The sequence below is a fragment of the Balaenoptera acutorostrata genome, chromosome 14 (genome assembly GCF_949987535.1).
Source record: "Balaenoptera acutorostrata chromosome 14, mBalAcu1.1, whole genome shotgun sequence".
NCBI lineage: Eukaryota > Metazoa > Chordata > Mammalia > Artiodactyla > Balaenopteridae > Balaenoptera > Balaenoptera acutorostrata.
Window position 1 is genome coordinate 44,903,368 of NC_080077.1, and position 20,679 is coordinate 44,924,046.

A 20,679-nucleotide genomic window follows, 5' to 3' on the forward strand; every position below is an offset into this window, starting at 1 on the left:
ATTTCAGGGTCTGATAGTTTGATTCAAGTTGCACGTTGAGGAGTGAGTCCTGCATTAGTGGAGGGACAATACATTTACAGAGCTTGTGTGTGTGTGTGTGTGTGTGTGTGTGTGTGAGAGAGAGAGAGAGAGAGAGAGAGAGAGAGAGAGAGAGAGAGAACGAGAGAGGGAGGGAGGGAGAGAGAGAGAAAGGAGGGATGGAGGGACGGAGGGAGGGGGAGACCTTAGTAATGTTGAGGTGCAGGTGGCAATGAGACTCTAGTGTGCAGAACATCAGAGTCCAAGACCCACTTAGAGGGCAAAGGTGTCTCATCTGTGCCAACCAAACTTGGGCAACTGTTGAACAATAAACAAGGAAGTCCTGATTTTTGCTCTTCTCGCTCATGTGGATTCTGCCAGATGAGTAGGCAGAAAATTACCTTCAAGGAGAAGGCAGTGCAGAAGCTTACCCTAGATAAATAGACAATTCATGGGTTACCGGCTTCCTAATCATTGAAATTCAAATTAACCCTAAAGCTATATTAGTATAGTGTAACCTTTATTTGATAATATGAATGTGAATTCATAATTTTGCAATATTTAAGATCATGACTATTAATTCATATTATTCCATCTCCAACATAAAGAAAGTATAGAGGATGGAACCATATCTGGCCTTGACTAAAAACTGTAAATTAAAGTCTTTTTTTTTAAGATTACAATTAAAAAAATTTTTTTTGCCCACGTGGCTTGTGGGATTTTAGTTCCCTGACCATCGGCAGTGAGAGCAGAAGAGTCCTAACCACTGGGCCACCAGGGAATTCCCTAATTAAACTGTTTAATGTTAATTTGTTCTGTATCTCTCTCTCTTTTAAAATAAACCAATTAATACTTGATATAACTTCCAATTAGCAACATGTTGGTCATAAATTCTAATTTCATGAAAGAGCATCATACTTACCTCCCACCCCCAATTTGGTGGGAGAAGCACAGAACTCTTCAATCATTTGTTCAAAGCTGTGGATATTTACCCTTCCCAAAATACACATGGGTGTGCACACACAAAACGTTGCATGTAATTTCTTCTGGTTCAGGGACTCCTTGAAGTCAGAGTCCCAGATTAGAACTCTTGGAATAAGACTCGGAAAAACAAAATGAAAGGTAAACTGGAATTATAAATTGGAGACTTTTTGTAATTGATACAAGGGTTGAAGGGGGGATAGCATTTTTTCCCCATCATAGTTCTATTTTCTCCACCCTTGAAGCTGACAAGATATGATGGAGGCTTTTTTCTTGGATTGACAAGCCAGAGCAGGGTGGTAGGACCAGAAGAAAGGCATGATAAGGAACAGTTTTTTGCATCTATATTCATGAGAGATATTAGTCTGTAGTTTTCTTTTCTGCAATGTCTTTGTCTGGTTTTGTTATTAGAGTAATTCTGGCTTCATAGAATGAATTAGGAAGTATTTCCCCTGCTTCTATTTTTCTAGAAGAGATTGTAGAGAATTGATCAAATTCACCTGTGAACCCATCTGGGCCTGTTTTCAAAGATTATTAATTATTGATTCAATTTCCTCATATATATGCCTATATATGTGTGTGTGTGTTTTGGCAGACTGTGTTTTTCAAGGAATTGGTCCATTTTATCTAGGTTATCAAATTTACGAGCATAGACTTGTTCATAGTATCTTTTATTAGCCTTTTAATGTCCATGGGATCTCTAGTGATGTTACATCTTTAATTTTCAATTTAGTAATTGCATCTTCTCTCCTTTTATTCTTTTTCTTAGCCTGGCTAGAGGCTTATTAATTGACTGACTTTTTCATAGAACCAGCTTTTGGTTTTGGTGATTTTCTGTTTTCAATTTCATTAATTTATGCTCTAATTTATATTATTTCCTTCTTTTGCTTACTTTGGATTTAATTTGCTCTTTTTCTTCTAGTGCCCTGAGGTGGAAGCTTAGATGATTGAAGCTTAGGTGATTTAGATCTTTCTTCTTTTCTGATATATGAACTCAATTCTATAAATTTTCCTCTAAGTATTGATTTTTCTGTATTGCACAAATTTTGATGTTACAATTTCATTTTCATTTAATTCAAAATGTTTTGAGATTTTTTCAGCTATTTTTCTGTTATTGATTTATAGTTTTAATTCCACTGTGGTCTGAGAGCAGGCATTGTATGATTTTAATGATTATTTTCTTTATCCTTTAAATTTGTTGAAGTGCTTTTATGGCCCAGAATGTGGTCTATCTTGGTGAATGTTCCGTATGAGCAGAAAGTGTATTCTGTTATTGTTGGATGAAGTGGTCTATAGATGTCAATTACAGCCAGTTGATTGATGGTATTGTTGAGTTCAACTATGTACTTATTGATTTTCTCCTTGCTGGATCTGTCCATTCTGATAGAGATGTGTTGAAGTCTCCAACTACAATAGTGGATTCATTTATTTATCCCTGCAGTTTTATCAGTATTTGCCTCATGTATTTTTGACCCTCTGTTTTTAGGTGTGTAGCCATTAATGATTGTTATGTCTTCTTGGAGAACTGATCTCTTATCATTATGTAATGACCTTCTTTATCTCCGGTAACTTTCCTTGTTCTGAAGTTGCCTTTGTCTGAAATTAATATAGCCACCACTAGTTTCTTTTAATGAGTGTTAGCATGGTGTATTTTTGCCCATCCATTTACTTTATTCTATATGTGTCTTTATATTTAAAGTGGGTTTCTTGTAGATAGCATGCTTCAAGACCCCACACTTGTATGGGCCCCTTGCCATGCCCTCTACTTAATTTTGAATTCATAAATTTGCATTCTTTTTCTTAAGAGACCCCCTCCAAATTATATAAGCTTTAGGCACCACAAAGCCTGGATCTGCCCTATTCCTGTATAGGAATCAAGAGGAAGCTCATACAAATAAAAAGTAACCCTGTGTCGTGATTTAAATTGATAACTTTACAGATTAACAGTCTAGTTCTCTTGGGTGACTAGCTCTCTTATGTTAGCTTGAGGTGAATGGATGTAATTCATTTATGACTTAGTTAATTTTATGTGCAGTCTTCTATAGAACCCTATTTTACAGTGAGAAACTAACACTTTTGAAAACACATATGTGCTATGTTGTTGATATAGAATATTTTATTTGACCCCTACTGGAACCCCAAACTGTAGGAATTACGGTCCCCAACTCTATCTCAGAGTATTAAAGTAATTTGTCCAAGGTTACATAGCTGGAAAGTTGGCATCTGGGATTTTAAATGAGTTCTGTCTGACTCTAGAGCTCGTGGGGACTCCGTACAACACAACTGTAGTGTTCTTTTTATTTTTCCTAAATTGATATTTGATTTTACCAAGATCATCCATGGAATCAAAGCTAGAGATAAGTGTGAGGGATAAAATACTCAGAAACTTTTCAAATAAATTACTTGGTAATAAGAAATTTAACATAATGTACTGCATTTTTCCATTTGCCACAAGATAAAATTATCGATGAGGACTATTTAAAAGAATTGTTCAGCTCTAAATAGGTGGTGGCAACAACATTTTCTTCTGCATAGTAACTTTTCACTTCCTCATACAATTAACATTGCTATTCCTCCTCTATACGTATCCAAGTGGAAAAAATTGTCATGGGCTTGTGCAAGGGCCAGAAAAATAAAAATAGAGCACGTCCTCTCCTAGCTTCCTATTTGGCTAATTGTAAACTCAGTTAACATTTTGGGGATGGATTTATAAAATCCATGCAAAAATGCATAGTTTTGCCAAGCATTTGCAAAACAGCAGAATTCCTTAATCCTTAGGCATCAATTTCCACAGCATCTGCCAAATGCCTTTAACTCTGCTCACCCCCGTCTGTGACTCTTCTGGCTGCAGCAGGGCCTAGTCATCACAGTCCGGAAAATCACGGTAGGAGTAGCCCTGGCAGCCTCGGTATGCTCTGTATGCGATGATCGGGTGGTAAAATCTGGGGAGGAACACCAGGACGCCAACAGTCAGAACTGGAAAGGCTCGGTTGGCGCCAACTTTGCTGCTGTAGCCTGCCAGCAGGAGGCAGCCCGTAATAATGAGAAAAACACCAGTCAAAAACTGTAAGGAGGCGCAGGCAATGGCCTTATAAGGAATGTTAGTAGGGCTTTTCTTGAACTTTGAGATCTCAGGACACCTGGACGTTTTTTCGATTGAAGCTCACTTCGGCAGGTAAAGTTTCCTTCTGACAGGTAATGTGTCCATCATCAGTGCTGGAGAGCTTTGAGTATTTCACTTTGCTGCTGGGGATCCCAGCAGACACGTTGGTGACAGTGGGCACCATAACCAGCAGAGTGGGTGGGGAGCTTGCTCGCTGCCACACAGGGCGGAGGCGTCGAGGCCAGGGCGCCCACCCAACGGCCGCTTGACCACGCGGTGGGTTGCCTCAGCCTCTCTCCTTCATCTGCCGCCCCCTAACTAACTGTTTCTGGGAGACTGCCCTGTTTTTGATGGAATCTGTCTTTTATCATACAAGGTTGACATTACTTTGATAATCTGATGTTATATTGGCTCTATTTGTTTATTTTCTTGAGCCAGTTCTAGTAAACTCCCAAATTCCTTTGTGATCGAAAATCTGCATTTTAACAATCCAAACATTCACACTAAAAATTCAGAATCAAAAACATAAGTGTTAAAGCACTGTCTTGGTTTCCATGAATGTTTTATCTCAACCTCCAGAGAAGGCTTCATGGGATGTTATTTGACTCCCATTTAAAAGATCCAATTAAGCCCTACTAACCTGCCAGAGTTTCCTCACTCAAGCTGAAATCCAGGCAATTTCTACTAATGAGAACTCAGAACAGACTGGCTGATAAGCCATCAAGTACCGTTTCAATAGAGGTAGGTGGAGAGTGATTATGATACTAGTACACAAATTTTCCAGGAAAAGCTTTGGAGAAACTAGTCTGTGGAATGTGGAACGGAAGGATTTATACTGAAGAACATGGACAATGCAGAAGTCATAAGTTGGGAGTATAGTTGAAGAGAAAAGCAAAGATGAAAATGTGAGTCACGATCACGTCCCTCCTGACACCCCACAATACCACACACACACACACACACACACACACACACACAGACTTGAAAAACCAATTCCAGAAAATCTGGATGCTGAGAAAAGAGAAAAGAGTGTCAGCCAGCCCACACAAACACTCTGAACATCATTCTATTTTTGATGTTTATTATGTTTAGTCTGTCTTGCACAGTTTCAGGAGAGAGAGAATTATAAGTGTTGGTGTATCATAGAAACAAGAGAAAAAGAGTGGGATATGGGGTAGATTCATGTGGGATGTAGGTATTGGTAAAATATATATTGTATGCATCTCCTTGATTAATATGGAGGAAGTGATTGTGTAAAGGACATCTTTTGTATCTCTCTTATTCTTGCACTGAAGTTCAAAAAATAGAGAAGGAAAAATATAAAACTGATGAAAAAGTAAATTCATTTGTATGCTAAAGAGGGGGTGAGATTTGAAAGAGCTCTAAGTCTACCCTTTTACTACTCACTGTTACAGGTTCACTGAAGAAGCAAAATCCACTTCTGATATAACTTTAAGGATGATAGGGATCAATTTGTTGTTGAGAAAGAAATATCCACTGCAGAGTTTGTCTTGGCCAATGAATATTGTTCTAGGGTGTCAGAAGGTAACTCAGTTTGGATAAATAAATTGGGTAAGATTTTGCTGATATTAGGAAAATTATATCCAGTTATTCCAGAAACAGCAAGAGTCAAAACTGTTGGGTATACTAAAGAGAACTGCATGTAACCAGTAATCATACTTACTTAACTTTGGCAACTATCCAACACACAATAAGATGTATTTGAAAGCTACAGCAATGACTTCCTTGGGCATGAAATAAGGTTAGTAAGATCTTTTATACCTATCTCACAGGGCTGATATTTATTTTTCATGTCTTTATTTGCACCATCCTATGTAAAAGTGGCTATGGCCGTGGAATGTACCAAGAGTCTTATAAAATCACTGATATTTAAATTATTTTTTCAAAAACACCCAGGGTTGTCCATCCTAAATGATGCCCTTCCAATTTGCTTATCTTTTTTTTAAAGTAGACATTACAGAAGCTTTATCATCAGGAATGAGACTAGAATGCCCACTCTTGGTACTTTTACTCAACACAGTATTGGAAGTCCTAGCCATACAAATTAGGCAAGTAAAATAAATAAAAGTCATTCAAATTGGAAGGGAAGAAGTAAAACTTTCACTTTTTTCAGAGGATATTATATTATACATAGAAAACTCCAAAGACTCCAAAAAACTATTAGACTAATAAATAAATTCAGTAATGTTGCAGAATACAAAATTAATATACAGAAAGCTGTTGCATTTTACACACTAATAATGAATAATCAAGAAAAGTGAAGAAAAACAATCTCATTTACAATTTCGTCAAAAATAATAAAATACCTAGGAATAAATTTAATGAAGAAGGTGAAAGAACTGTACTCTGAAAACTATAAGACATTAAGGGAAGAAATTGAAGACAGGTAAAAGGGAGCAATAGACAGTGCTCATGGATTGGAAGAATCAGTATCTTTAAAATGTCCATACTACCCGAAGCAATCTACAGATGCAATGCAATCCCTATCAAATTACCAGAGCCATTTCTCACAAAACTAGAACACATAATCTTAAGATTTGCATGAAACAGAAAAAGACCTCAAATAGCCAAAGCAATATTGAGAAATAAAAACATAGTTGGAATTATCACAACCCCAGCCCATTTTTCCTGAATTCAACAATTACTGAAATTTGTTGCAGATCTGTCCTAACATCTCTTTTGGACATTTCCTCATTCCTCAGTCATCATGCTTACATAAGCTTCTCTTTGATAATGATTTTCAGGTTTCCACTAAACACAGAATTTGATTCCAGGGGAGATCTTTAATCCCTTCAATATCCAAATCAGCACTGATAAGGAAATAGGATTTAATCTGAGGGTAATTTATGCTTGGAAATGTTCATCTTATCTCTTGTTTTACCTAATGTTCATGAATTAAGGCACTAATACATTTTGTGAGAATGACAACCCTAAAAGTAGAAATCAAAGAGATTAGAACACTTACAAAGGTGAATAGCTCACCCAATAATTTCTGATTTCATAGCAGGAATTTTCATTGAATTGAATGCTTTAGGGGCCTTTAGAGATGCTTGAGATCTGTCTTTAGACAAGTCTTTAATAACATGAGAGTGAAAAACACAGTGCCACATCTACAATTAAAGGAATTGTCTTAGTTTCCTCATTTCTATACCAAAAAAAAAAAAAAAAAAAAGATACGGTACATCTGCAACTAAGAATGCTACTAACTTTTTGTTTCCTTGGAACTTTTTAATGATCAGTGAAGTTTTAGTTTCCTAAGCTGTTGGAGGGGATGCCCTATTCCAATAATGGTCTGCCCAAAATTGTAACTAAAGGTGAAATGGAGAAACGTTTTAGAAAGACCTGCATAATTGTGATGTCGTAATTTGTTCCTCTTCTTCACTCCAAGTAATCAATTCATTTCTTTCATTTTGTCATTTTGGATCTCAAAGAATTGAAGTAATTGGGGGCACATCGTATCATCACATGAAATTGTACCATGTTATAGTACCTAAGTCTGTCTGCTGAGGGACCTGGAAGCAATGAGAAGTCTGAGCAATGAGCATACCTAAAGCATACCTAAATCAGTCACAATCAATGACTGACTGCAGTGGAGGGGCAAGGAAAGTACAAATGAGCCTAGAACATCTTCCTGTATCAGAAAGAACTGAAAGAATACTGGAAACATGTCAAAAGCACACCACAGCCAACTTGGACTTATTGCAACTGACAAATTCTGGGACATTTTAAATATTAAAATAAATAAAGGTAGTACAGGTTGTACTGTTTAAATAAAAAAGAAGACATGAGCCTAATACGAGGCATAGGCAAACTTTTCGGTAATGGGCCAGTAATTGTGTTAGTTTTGCAGCCCAAATATTATGTGTTTATATAAAAAGAAAGAAAAAAGTTTCCACAGCTTTTCTATTATAATTTATTCAAACTTAGATTATAATTTATAATAATTCTTTGTAATATATGTCTACTAAAGACAAGGGTAGACTCACGGATGTTGGGAGACAGTTTACAGTCTTACGTATGTTTATTTTCTATAGCCATGTTTCTTTAGATGCTTTACTCAAACTCTAATCAACCCAACATCAATAAATAACTTATTTTGCTTGGCTAACAAATGAATCACTGCATATTTATTTTGATTGCAGCCTCATTTTTAACTTTTATTTTTGTGAAGCAATTTTGTTGAGATGAAATATTTTGTTTAAAATTTTCTTTCCTCCATTTCTTTCCTCTGATTTGGGAGTATTGCGATTACTGCTTAGTGTGGTTATATTAATGCATATCGTATTCTTTTAGCTTAGCTATAGTGTCATTGTGTAATAAACACGATGCTTTACCTGTTCTTCAATAAAAGTAATCCATTCTCCACTGTGCCTTAAAAGCATGACATTCAAATCTACTTTTCTTTTCCTGTTTCTTCATAATGAGCATGTACTGGTAATAAAAAGTAAAATATTGAAGTATGGCCATACATACTCTGAAAGGCTGTTTATTTATAATGACGTCATTGTAATTATGTTTATTATTTATGTTTATGAATTATTTCACCAGTTTTATTAATATATGACAAAATACATTGAAAATCACTAATCACATGCACACAGCCTGATAAATATTCACAAAGTGACCACACCTATGGAACCAGCACTAAGATGAAGAAACAGAGTATTACCAAGACCACAGGAATTCTGTCATTTGCCTTACCAGTTACTGTACCACTCCTATAGGTAACTTCTCTTTTTCTAAACCCATAGATTATTTTAACCTATTTTTTTATCTTATGTAATGTTTCATGCAGTAAGTGTCTAGCCTTTTTTCCACTCAATAGTACGTTTCTGAGATTCGTGTATGTTTTCAGTGTGGTTGTAATTCATGCATCCTTAGTAATGTACATTGTACATAAACATTGAGTTCTTTCCTTTGTTGATTGCTGTGGATAGTGGTGCCTTGAAATGTTGATGATTGTAAGTTACCTAATTTTTTCCTTTAAGTTTCTTCCACTGATTTATGCTTCACAAGCTTTTCCGCATTTGGGAATTATGATCAGATTCACTTATATTTTTCTAGCTATTCAAAATGATTTTATCTTAAATTATTTAACCAGTAAATACATATGGAATTAGTTTAGTGACTGAGATGTTATGGATAAAAGTATTTTTTCAACCAATAGTTAAATGATAGAACCATTAGATGATTATTTCACCTTTGAACCTCTGCTCTTTCATGTAAACTTTGTGATCTGGTAAATTATTAAATAGATGTATGTGTTTCACGTGAGTTCTCTATTTATTTTGACATTCACATTGGTTAAAACCAAAGAATAAAGTTCACTTAGAAGGATGAAAGGATTTTTACTTTTTAATCCCAAGTTTATTTGTAGATAAATGAAAAGTACACACTACAGAAAACTATGCCCACAAATTTAGTAGATTAGTATGATTAGTAGATTAGTAAATTTAGTAGATTTTTATGATTTTTAGTAGATTTAGTAGATTTTTATGATTTTTAGATTTAGTAGATTTATGATTTTTAGTAGATTTAGTAAATTAGTAGACAATGGCATTTAGTAGATTTCTACTAAAATCTACATGTGCTTTTTGATTTACTGCATATTTTCTTTGGTAAAGTATCTATGTTTAAATATATTCCTTTTTTGAGTTAATTTTTTGATATGGTATAAGTAGGAGCCCAACTTTATACACTTTTCCATGTAGATATCCAGTTTACTCAACAGCATTTATTGAAAAGGCTGTATTTTCCCCATCGTATGGTCTTGATTCCTTTGCCAAAATTCATTTTGCTTGATATTGTGAAAGTTTCTTTCTGGGCTCTGTATTCTGTTCCATTGATCTATTTGTCTGTCTTAATGCCAGTACCACAATATTTTGATAACTGATTTGGTGGTAAGTTTTGAAATCAAGAGATCTAATGCCTCCAACTTTGTTCTTTTTCAAGAATGTTTTGGCTATTCAGAGTCTGTCGAGATTTTTATATGAATTTTATAGTAAATTATTCTATGTGCAAAAAATATTAGTGGACTACTGCATAAGATTTCATTGAATCTGTGGATCACTTTGGGTAGTATTCACATCTTGACATTGTTATATCTTCCAATTTATGTACAAGGGCTATTGTCTAGTTATTTGTGTTCTTTAGTTTTGTTTAGCACTATTTTGTAGTTTTCAGTATACAAGGCTTTAACCTCCTTGGCTAAGTTTATTCCTAAATATTTTATTCTTTTTAATGCAATGTTAAATCGAACTGTTTTGTGAATTTTTTTCTTTGGATTGTTCCTTGCTAGTGTATAGAAATGCAACTGATTTTTGTTTGTTGGTTTTGCATCATGCAACTTTGTGAATTTGTTTACTGCTTCTAATAATATTTGTGTGGAATCTTTAGGTTTTACTGTGTATAAAGTCATGTTGTCTGTGACCAGAGACAATTTTACTTATTCTTTTCCAATTGATGCCTTTTATTTCTTTTTCTAGCTTAATTTTTCTGGCTAGGACTTCCAGTACTATGTTAGATAGAAATGGCATGAATAGGCATCCTTGCTTCGTTCATGATCTTAGTGGAAAATCTTTCAGTCTTCAACCATTGATTATGATGTTAGCAGTAGCTATTTCATATATGACTTTTTATGTTTAGTTTCTCCCTATTCTTTATTTTTTGAGGTTTTTTTTAATCATGAAAAGGTGTTGGATATTATAAAATGCTCTTTCTCTATTGAGATGATCATGAGGTTTTTTTCCCTTTGTTCTGTAAATGTGGTATGACATTAATTAATTTACATATGTTGACCCATCTTTGTATCCCAGAAGTAAATTCTACTTGATCATGGTGCATAATCCTTTTAATATGTTGCTCGTTTGTTTTAAGGGTTGTATTAAGAATTAATATTACATGATAGATGTAGTTTGCCAAGTACGGTGCCTGGCATTTAGTAAAACATATTTAAGTTTTCAAATCTCTTCATATATTTTAAGGTTTTTTTTCCTAAAGAAATGTTATAATTTAATGGTAGTGGTTGTTGGAAGTCTAACTGATAATGAAGTGGGCTATAACCTTATTTTCAGTCTTACTACATCCTAAATTTGTTTCTTAGCTGATAACTGTAAAAGGAAAGTGAGGTATCAAAGCCTATGGAGAACCAACAGATATTTAGCTGGCTTGAGAACAGACTGAAGTAAATTGGAGAAGAGATTAAAGTGGGTTGGAGGAACTTTTTGCCCTCATAGTGCTATTTCTTACCCAGTTGTTGTTGATGTGCTTGTCCCACTAGGTACCATCGGAGACTGGAAACATCACTTGACCATGGAGCAAAATGAAACATTTGACAGAGTGTTCCAAAGGAAGATGAAATATTTTCCCTTGAATTTCATCTGGGACATAAATGAGGAGTAGAATCAATACAAAAGAATCATAAAAATCTAAAAATCTACTAAAAATCATAAAAATCTACTAAAAATCATAAAAATCTACTAAATCTACTAAAACTCATAAAAATCTACTAAATTTACTAATCTACTAATCATACTAATCTACTAAATCTACTAAATGCCATTGTTGCATATCAGAAATCTTAGATTTAGTAGATTCCAACTTAATCCTTAAAAGTGAGCTAAAAGGCAAGACAAGAATATCAAAGAGTTTTCAGTTCTACAGTCAGACCAGGTTTTGCATCATAATGCTAATGCTTACTAAATATTTGCCCTTGGGAAATTTAGTTCACCTCCCTACACCTCTTGTTTTCTTATTTATGAAATGACACTTCATTCATTTTTTGTTAATAATAAAGGAGATAATTCATGTGAAAATCTAACTCCATTCTGGTATGCAGAAGGTGCCAATATTTATTTTTTTAAGCACAAGATTTCATTTCCATTGCTAATCCAAATTCTGTTTGAGAAGAAAAAAAGGAGAAAGGAGGAGAAAAGGAACGTTTCTCTCCAGACGTATAACATTCCTAAGCCAACACTTGTGGAAGTTACGAGCGCTTCGATCAAAGGAGTTCAGAAAGACAGGAGGTGGTGAACCAGGGGTGGGGCACAAGGGATGAGAAATTCTTTTCTATGCAAGAATCAGAGCCCTTTATATCCTAGTTTAAAGCAGCATCTTATGAAAATCACAGTTTTTCTTAGGAAAGATAGATAGAGTGATGAGCAATTGAAATGAAAGCAAGTGAGGCAGCCAGCCTTCCTACGTTGGCCATGAATCAGCAGAGAGATACAAGTGAGTGCAGAATCTGATGGTTGGAGCTGGTGGCATCCACTCCACTGCTGGCCTCAGACTAAATGCATTGCTTCTCGTTCAACCAGACTTAATACCAGAAACCCAGATTATAGAGAAGCAGGCAAAAATCCAGGAGCAGAAGTAAGCCGTTAGAAATGTAACTGAAAAAATATCCTATTCACAATAGCTAGAAATACTATCTACACATGCTTAAGAATAAACTTAAGAAATGAGCAAGGCTTTTATAAGAACTAAGTTCTTTATCAAATGATCTGAAAGAAAATACAAACAAATGATGAGCATACACTATTTCTGGTTGGGAAGACTCATTTGTAATGATGTCAGATTTTAAATTACTTTTTAAGTGTAAAGCAATCTTTTAAAAATTCCAACATTATTCCTTATGAGAGTTTAATAATTTATTTTAAATTAAAATGTCAATTCCTTGGAAAGAAAAGTATATCAGCAGAATAATGTGTCATTATACATGAGTCAATTATGTACATATAAATATTTATAAATGATAATGTCTCTTTTTATCAGTAAGTTAATGATGGGCCATTCAATAAATGATGTTGGGTCAGTTTGTTATCTATATGAAAAAATTGTTTTCTTACAACATAAGAATAATATCCAGAGTAAATAAACATATGATTTGTAAATACATGAAAATATTTGAATAGCGATCCTTCTAATTAAATCTCAAAAGCTAAAGGCCATAAAATAAAAGATCGATTCATTTGACTATATGAAAATTAAAATCTTAAATATGAAAAAGATCACAACCACACACAATCACAATTTTTTTAATTGACATGGATTCTATTTCAGGATAACGAATTCATCAGATGTTATGATCTCTTTTGCCCAAGAACTCAGGAATTACTAAAAGTTAAGTAAAAGGATTCCATAATTATATGCCAAAACAGTAAGAGGAATCCACTTTTAATCTGAAACTGAGGAATCCCTGGAAATGAACAGGCTACAGATGCCAAAGGTGTAAATACACTATATTAATATTTATTATTCACTGAGGTTTTTCAGAAATGATCCAATGACAGTTAAAGTCTGTAATTGAATGTATTTTTTTCTGAAAGTGCTATATAGGAATTTTTTTGTGCTAAGCTTAGAATTCTATTCTTAATTTATTTCCCAGGTGAACTTAAGGGAAATCTTTCATCTTCCTGTGGAAAAGCATGTGAAATTTGGGTTCTGCTCCAGATTCATGTGATCTTCAAGTCTCCAATTGTATATGAGAAGAAAAACAAAGAGATGGCTTCAGTGAAGTTTTGGGGGAACCGCAACATGATAACTTAGTGTTGGATAAAACATTATTTTCCCACTTTTATTTTTATTTCCACTAAGTTCCCAGTTACTCTTCCACATAGCCATGGCTCTGCCAGCTTATGGCAAGAAGGCAAACTTATCATTGGAATTATACTATTGTTAGATTTAATTAGCCTCCCTACTCAGCGGTCAGCCACCTGGGAAAAAGGAAAATTAATAAAACAGGATCACAAATTTTTTCCAGGCTAACATTGGTTATTGTATCTTACAGTCCTTTAAAAATTCCATAAGATCATATATCATTGAGCTAACATTTACTGATGAGGGCAAGCAAGGGACAAGACCAGATATCTTTGAGCTAATATCTACTGATGAGGACATGGGTGGTCAGAGAGGTTATTAAAAGCAGCCCACATTTACACAGTTTATAATGGCAGACTTGAATTCACTCCATCTTTTCCTTATTTAAGTATGAGACAGCCTTAAACTAAACTTACAGAGATACAAAGTTGCCATGACAAATAGAAGCTGATAGGAGAGGCCAGAAAAGAAGCACTGATTTTAGAAACACACTGAACTGAGAATAAACAACTAAAATAAAGTGAAACACTGAAAAATTGGAAAACACAAACAAAAACCTAGTGCAGGAGTGGAGAAGCCAATGCAAATGATGTTCAGGCAGGTAACCCCCAAGAGAGAAGTGTTTGTGCATCTGCAAAGTAAACATGGGTATATGCTTCACTTCCACAAAGATATTTTGCTCCTACTATCAATATTTTTCTTCTTAGCCATTTCAGTCTCTAATTTTCAGGTTTTGTTAAAGTCATAGAAGCACAGAAAGTTTTCTTTTTTCAAAAACCAAAACATGCAAAGCAGTTGACAATCGCCTTAGAATCTTGAACACAATAGAATGTGCTGGGACAAACAGGAAAGAATATGTGCCCTCATCAGGTAGGCTGCATTGTCACCAGTGCTTCATATTTTCAAGAAGAGGGAAAGAGACAACCTGAGAGGAAAGGAAAGAAATACTAACTTAGGGAAGTCAAACTCAACATTTATTGCTATTTGACATAGAGGCATATTACCCTATAATTAATTGCAATATCAATGTCTATAATTCTGTTATTACACATTTTCTATGTACTAAGTTAGAAGATCATAGAGTATAATTTAGAATGATTGTATAAAATAATAAAAATATTTTAACATGTTCATATTTATCAGTTTTACAAATAATTTATTCTAAACACTCAATTACCAAGTAAATGAGATGTTACTATAAATTTCTATGATACGAGATTCTGGTGTAATGAAAAACATGTAATAGTCCCTTCCAATAAGAAAAGAAGTACAAATTTTGCTGTTAATTCTCCCCGGGCGGAGGTTCAGGACACACCATTGAGGTGGTGTAAGAGCAGCCAGTGATGGCCAAAAGATCCTGCGGCCAATGTCAATGAGGCAACAAGTTAAACAGGAAATGAACATCCGTTTTGCCTCTGGCACGGCTCTCAGCATTGGTAGATTTTCAAGAGCCGTGCAGTAGACCAGGTGATTTTAGGTTACTGATCAGATACCTTCAGGAAGCAAATAATGTAGTCTCATGAAGACCACCAGGCAGAAATATTGGGAAATAAACTGTCTAGAGAAGGGAAGGGGACCATGAGGGCTCCACTTTTTGGAAACTCTGGCAAGAAACCCAGCACTTTGCACTTCGGTTCATTTGTACCACAGACCAAGACAACCATACACTGCTGAATTTCACCTTTGGGAAGGAAATGGCCTTCTCTTCTTTTTATCCCAAGCTGGCTTTTCAGAATATTTTTGTAATTTGCTCTTTGGGCATGTTCTGAAATGTGGCCTGTCTCACAGCATCGTCCATGGTCTCCTCACTCAGTTCTTTTCCCAGAAATTTTCAGACTTCAACACAGAACTTCTGAGGTCCCCAAATAAATCAGAGTATGATAAATTATGAAAATTATAAGAAGAAAGACATACAAATGGCACAGTGAAATGTCATCATGAGAGTAAAAAATGTAGGTGCTGGCTTAAAATACAGATTTGCACAGTTAGAAGTGACTTTCTTATCCTGTCAAAGTATATTCATCTTTCACTTGTCTACAGTTACAGTGTTCATTTGGGTATATTTCATTTTATCTGTGCTCACTGCAGAAACATTTTGGGAGTAGTTGCTATTTGTCAGACACCATCCTGAGTAATGGTGCAAGTGAACTAAGGAATAACAATGACAGAACTGCTGGAAGTTGTGTTCAAGGACCTATGGAGGACCTATGGGGAATTTCAGAGAATTTCCAACAAGAAGGTAAATTTGTTCTGGGTCTTAAAGGGAAAACAGGGGTTCTCTAGATAGGCAAAACTGGAGAACATAGTCTAGAGAAATGAAGTAGTATATGCAATCTGTCTTTGCATGGAAAGTGTGAGATGCCTGGTCACAGAAAAGGTAGAAGATGAGGATCCCTGGAGCTTGATGGGGACAGGAGTGGGATGGGAAACTTGGGAGATGTGGCTGGAGGAACTGGAGGGGGCCATATTGTGAGAGCGTTGCAAAGCCAGCCAGATACTTGAATTTTTTTTTGGTGGGTGATTTGGACTCAAAAGGAGAGTCTAGGGCAGACTTTAACCAAAGCTAGCTAAAAATATTCAGCAGGTGGAAGCCAACAGTTCTTGTCTTCATTGCAATCTTTCTTTTCTTTCCTGCTGAGAGATCTCTGGTGGTGTTCTGGCAATAGTGTCTAGCTCAATAATGGAATAATCCTGATTGATCCAAGAGATCCCCATGGCAATTCCATTTTCCTTTACAACAGAATGGTCTATGTCAGTCATGTGACTGAATTTTGTAGTTGAATGGAAATTGAAAGTCAAATAGAAGCTTCTGACCAATTTCCCATCACCATTTATTGAATAGACTGCCATTTCCCCATTGTATATTCTTGGTTTCTTTGTCGTAAATTAGTAGACCATATATGTCTTGGTTTATCTCTGACCTCTGTATTCTGTTCCACTGATCATTGTGTCAGTTTTTATACCAATATCATAATTTTTTATTATTAGAGATTTGTAATATAGTTTGAATACAGGAAGTGTGATACTTCCAGCTTTGTTCTTTTTTCTCAAGATTGCTTTGGCAATTGTGGGCTATTGTGGTTTCATACAAATTTTAGAAATGTTATTCTATTTCTGAAAAAAGTAAGTAAAGTTTTCAATTGTATTGAATTGGTAGATTGTATCGGTAGCATGGACTTTTTGAAATATTAATTCTTTCAGTCCATTAGCATGCAATATCTTTTTATTTATTTGTGTCATTTTTTATTTCTTTTAGCAATGTCTTATAGTTTTCAATGTATGGGTGTTCACCTCCTTGGTTTAATTTATTCCTAGGTATTTTATTCTTTTTTTATTCTTTTTGATGCAATTGTAAATGAGATTCTTTTTTAACTTCTCTTTCTGTTAATTTGTTTCTTGTGTGAAGAAATGCAACATAATTTTGTATATTGATTTTTTATTCAATGCCTCTACTGAATCACCAAAACAACACTTATCAACACACTCTATAAAGTGTTTCCATGATTTCAGTTCTATTACAATGTCTCCCCAAATAAACCAAGCTTAATATCTGCTAAGTCCAGATGGTACCTGTAAAACTAATCTTTTTTTCAAACCTGAACTAATTTTTAATAAATAATTCAATAGTAATGCATTCCATCTCAAAATTCTTTGGAGCTTTTTATTTCTTTTAACCACTCTAAGGATGCCAGTGAACTTCCCCAAGATGTTTGTTTGTTTATATTTTCACCTTAAAACAAGTAAAGATAAAATCAGGGCTCTTAGTTCCTTTTTCACACTGAAGGGCTGTGTTTTTTCTGATTTCATGATAGTAGTGATTCAAATTAATCCTGCAGCTCCTTTTCTGTTAACTGTAATTCAAGTAAGATTTCATTTTACGATTTTGTGTGACTCCTCTGCTTCTCTTTCCTTAGCCTGCTCTCATAGAGTTTTACCTTTAGAAGTATAGACAAATTAAGAGCTCAAGGCCCCTTTCTCTTCCTTTTTTTTCCTTATTGTGTAGCATAGGTCTTCCTATAGAATGTTGAGTAAAAGTAGTGATAGCTGGCATCCTTGTCCTGTTCCTCACTATAAATGTCTATTTCATTTGATATTTGTGGTAGTTTTGGTAGGCTCTGTTATCAGGTTAAAGAAGTTCCCTCATCTCCCTAGTTTATTAGTAGTTTCTATTATGAATTGCTGCTGAATTTTATTGGATGCTTGTTCTGCAGTAATGAGATGATAATTCAGGCTTTCTCTTATATTCTAGTAATAAGAGTGAACTACACTAATAAATGTTTAAAACAATCTTTATGCTTGAAATAAACCCACCTTGGTCATGGTGTATTTTTTAACATTGCTGGATTTGTTTTGCTGATATTTGGTTTAGGATTTTTTCATTAATATGCCATCAACCTTCTGAAAGATGTGTGATGTCAACAATCTTACAAATGTCACTACTCAACTGATTTACATCCATGATAGATTTGATACAGTTTATAGTGAATCCAGAGGAGACTCACTAATCTCCCCTCCAAGATGAGTAAGAACCCAGCAGGCTGGACTGAGAACTGGTATGCGATGTCTCAAACACCTGGGCGGTTTTAAGGGTAAAGAAAAGATTTAAGATTTTATGGTTGCAATGCTTGACCTAAAACTAAGCAAACTGAGATGTCACCAACTTCTAGGCAGAAAAAAAACAATGATAGATGTGCTAAGAATTTTGCAGAGTAAAAGACTCCAGGGATAAAGCAACGTGTTACTACTTTGGGGAAAGTAAACAAGGTCATAATTTTCAAACTAGGTGGTAAACATAGGGACTGCAGCATATTCATGAAAATCAGGAATAATCTTCTTTTTTTCTATTGACTTAAACTCCAGTGTATCTTTGAGCAACATTAACCACTCAGTACAACATTGCTTCAATGGCACTAATCAACCCATGTTCTAAAAAGCACAATTTAAAAATAAGGGGTTTTTTTTGCAATGTAAGATTTGAGGATAATTTATTTTAATTTAAAATTATTGCATTATTATAGAGAAATATAAAGCAATTAGAGTAATTGAAAGACATATTAGGAATTAGTTCCGACTGAGATAATCTGATAACAAAAATCTTACTGGGTTTTCAAACATATTTTGTTCCATCTCCTACTAAACATTTATGAAATATCAGCTGTTGGCTCAATATTTGGTTTCTTCATATGTGCCAGCAGAAATGACACCATCTGCATTTCAAACGGCCTTATATCATAGAAATTCAAGATATATTTAACTCTTTTCTGATCCTCAAAGGTTCTATAAATGTGGGTAGGCTACTGTCAATGTCTAGAACAGGCACGTCTGTACATGTGTATTACCAAACCAGAGTGAAGACTGAAACACGTGTCCCACTCTTCAAACTTACCAGATTTTAGACATGTTATATAGTAAAGACATTATCATCTCTAATTTCAAAATCATCTAGATTTGTTAAGCCCTTTGAATTTTCTACATAGACTATCACGTCATTTGCAAATGACATGATTTTCCAATCTATATACCTTTTCTTGCCTTTTCTTGCTTTATCGTCCTAGCTAGGCTTTTCCAGTACTATGCTGAATAAGAGTGTTGAGAATGGACTTAAATATCCAATTACTATTACAGTTTTGCTGACATATGTTTGGATATTTATCTCATGCATCAAAGCTACTGAGCAGTATGCTACCTTACTGACTCCTCTGGTTTTGCTCCAGAACCTGCCCTAATGGCTGTGGTTTAGACTGGCAATTATTTAATTGAGTTGAGGTATTGTATTAGTTTCCCAGGGCTGCTGTAACAAAATACTGACGTACAGATGGCTTAAAGCAAGAGGAATTTATTGCCTCACAATCTGGATCTAGAAGTCCAAAATCAAAATGGCAGTTAGGGACATACTCTCTTTAAAACCTGTAGGAGAGAATCCTTCCTTGCCTCTTCTAGGTTCTGGTGTTTGGCGGCCATTTTTTTGCATCCTTTGGCTTATAGACGCATCACGCCAAACTTAGCCTCTGTCATCACATGACTGTCTTTAACCTAGTGTCTTTCCTCTTCTCATGAGCACATTAGTATTATTGGATTAGATGCCCTTCTTACTCCAGTATTTGAAAAAAAAAACTAATTACATCTACAATGACCTTATTTCATATAATGTCACATTTGAGGTAAGGGAGTTTAGGACTTACACATACGCTTTGAGGATAATTCAGCCATGATAAGTATAATAGATTTTTTCCCCTGTCCATCTCATCCTCTCTAGGATGTTACAGCTTTCTATATGCTGTGTTTGTTCTCCATGGCTATTTTGCTTGGACCATAGGTTGACTGCTCAGGGAAGCCTAGTGACCTAACCTACGCCGTTCAGTTTCTCTTCCTGAATTTGAATTCAACAACAGCTATCTTTTTTTGTTGTTTGAACTGAGAAAATTTGTGTTGCAGAGTCCAAGCTCATACCACTCAACATAACAAGCCAATAAATGGAGAGGAGGTGTTGGGACAAGGAATAGCAACTTTATTCAGAAAGCCAGCAGACTGAGAAGTTGGCATACTAGTGTCCCAAAGAACCATCTTACCCAAGTTAGAATTCAGGCTTCTTTTATACTAAAAGGGGAGGAAGGGTAGCTGGTTATTGCAGACTTCTTGGTGCTCACCCGACCCCAGAGAGGACGTGATAATCCTTTGCTCTTGCAGCTGTCCATATATGTCTGGTCACATGTTCCTATAAACCTTCAACAAGACAAATGTTATTTTCTGTTCTGCATCTTTTTATCTCTATATGAATGAAAAGTGTTTTGTGTTTAAATGTCAAGCCTGGGATGCAGAGCCTTGAGAAAAGGCTGTTATATATATTCAGGCTATAGGCAACATTCTTTTAGACAAAGGTGCAGAGCCAGCATGACTAAGCACAGGCAACAGAGCACAAAGTTTAGAGGTAAAAGAATACCTCCAATGTGGAGTCAAGT

At 35.1% G+C, this 20,679-nt stretch overlaps 2 protein-coding genes across 3 annotated transcripts in view; one reads left to right on the forward strand and one right to left on the reverse strand.

Annotated features, from left to right (window-relative positions):
• Window positions 1-13,128, forward strand: part of ZUP1 (zinc finger containing ubiquitin peptidase 1) — a 54,141-nt gene extending 41,013 nt beyond the window's left edge. The window contains exon 14 of one of the 2 annotated variants that reach the window (XR_009005165.1): window positions 11,403-13,128. The gene's annotated coding sequence lies outside the window, so the exon portion shown is untranslated. The remainder of the gene's footprint in view (window positions 1-11,402) is intronic. The other variant, XR_009005166.1, reaches the window with a different exon arrangement.
• On the reverse strand, window positions 3,707-4,301 carry LOC103021109 (transmembrane protein 230-like). Its single transcript, XM_007190745.2, has 2 exons — window positions 4,167-4,301; window positions 3,707-4,120 (listed from the first exon to the last, which is right to left on the reverse strand). The coding sequence occupies exons 1-2, from the start codon at window positions 4,284-4,286 to the stop codon at window positions 3,857-3,859; spliced, it is 384 nt and encodes a 127-aa protein (XP_007190807.2). The 5' UTR covers window positions 4,287-4,301; the 3' UTR covers window positions 3,707-3,856.
• Window positions 13,129-20,679: the final 7,551 nt, after the last annotated feature.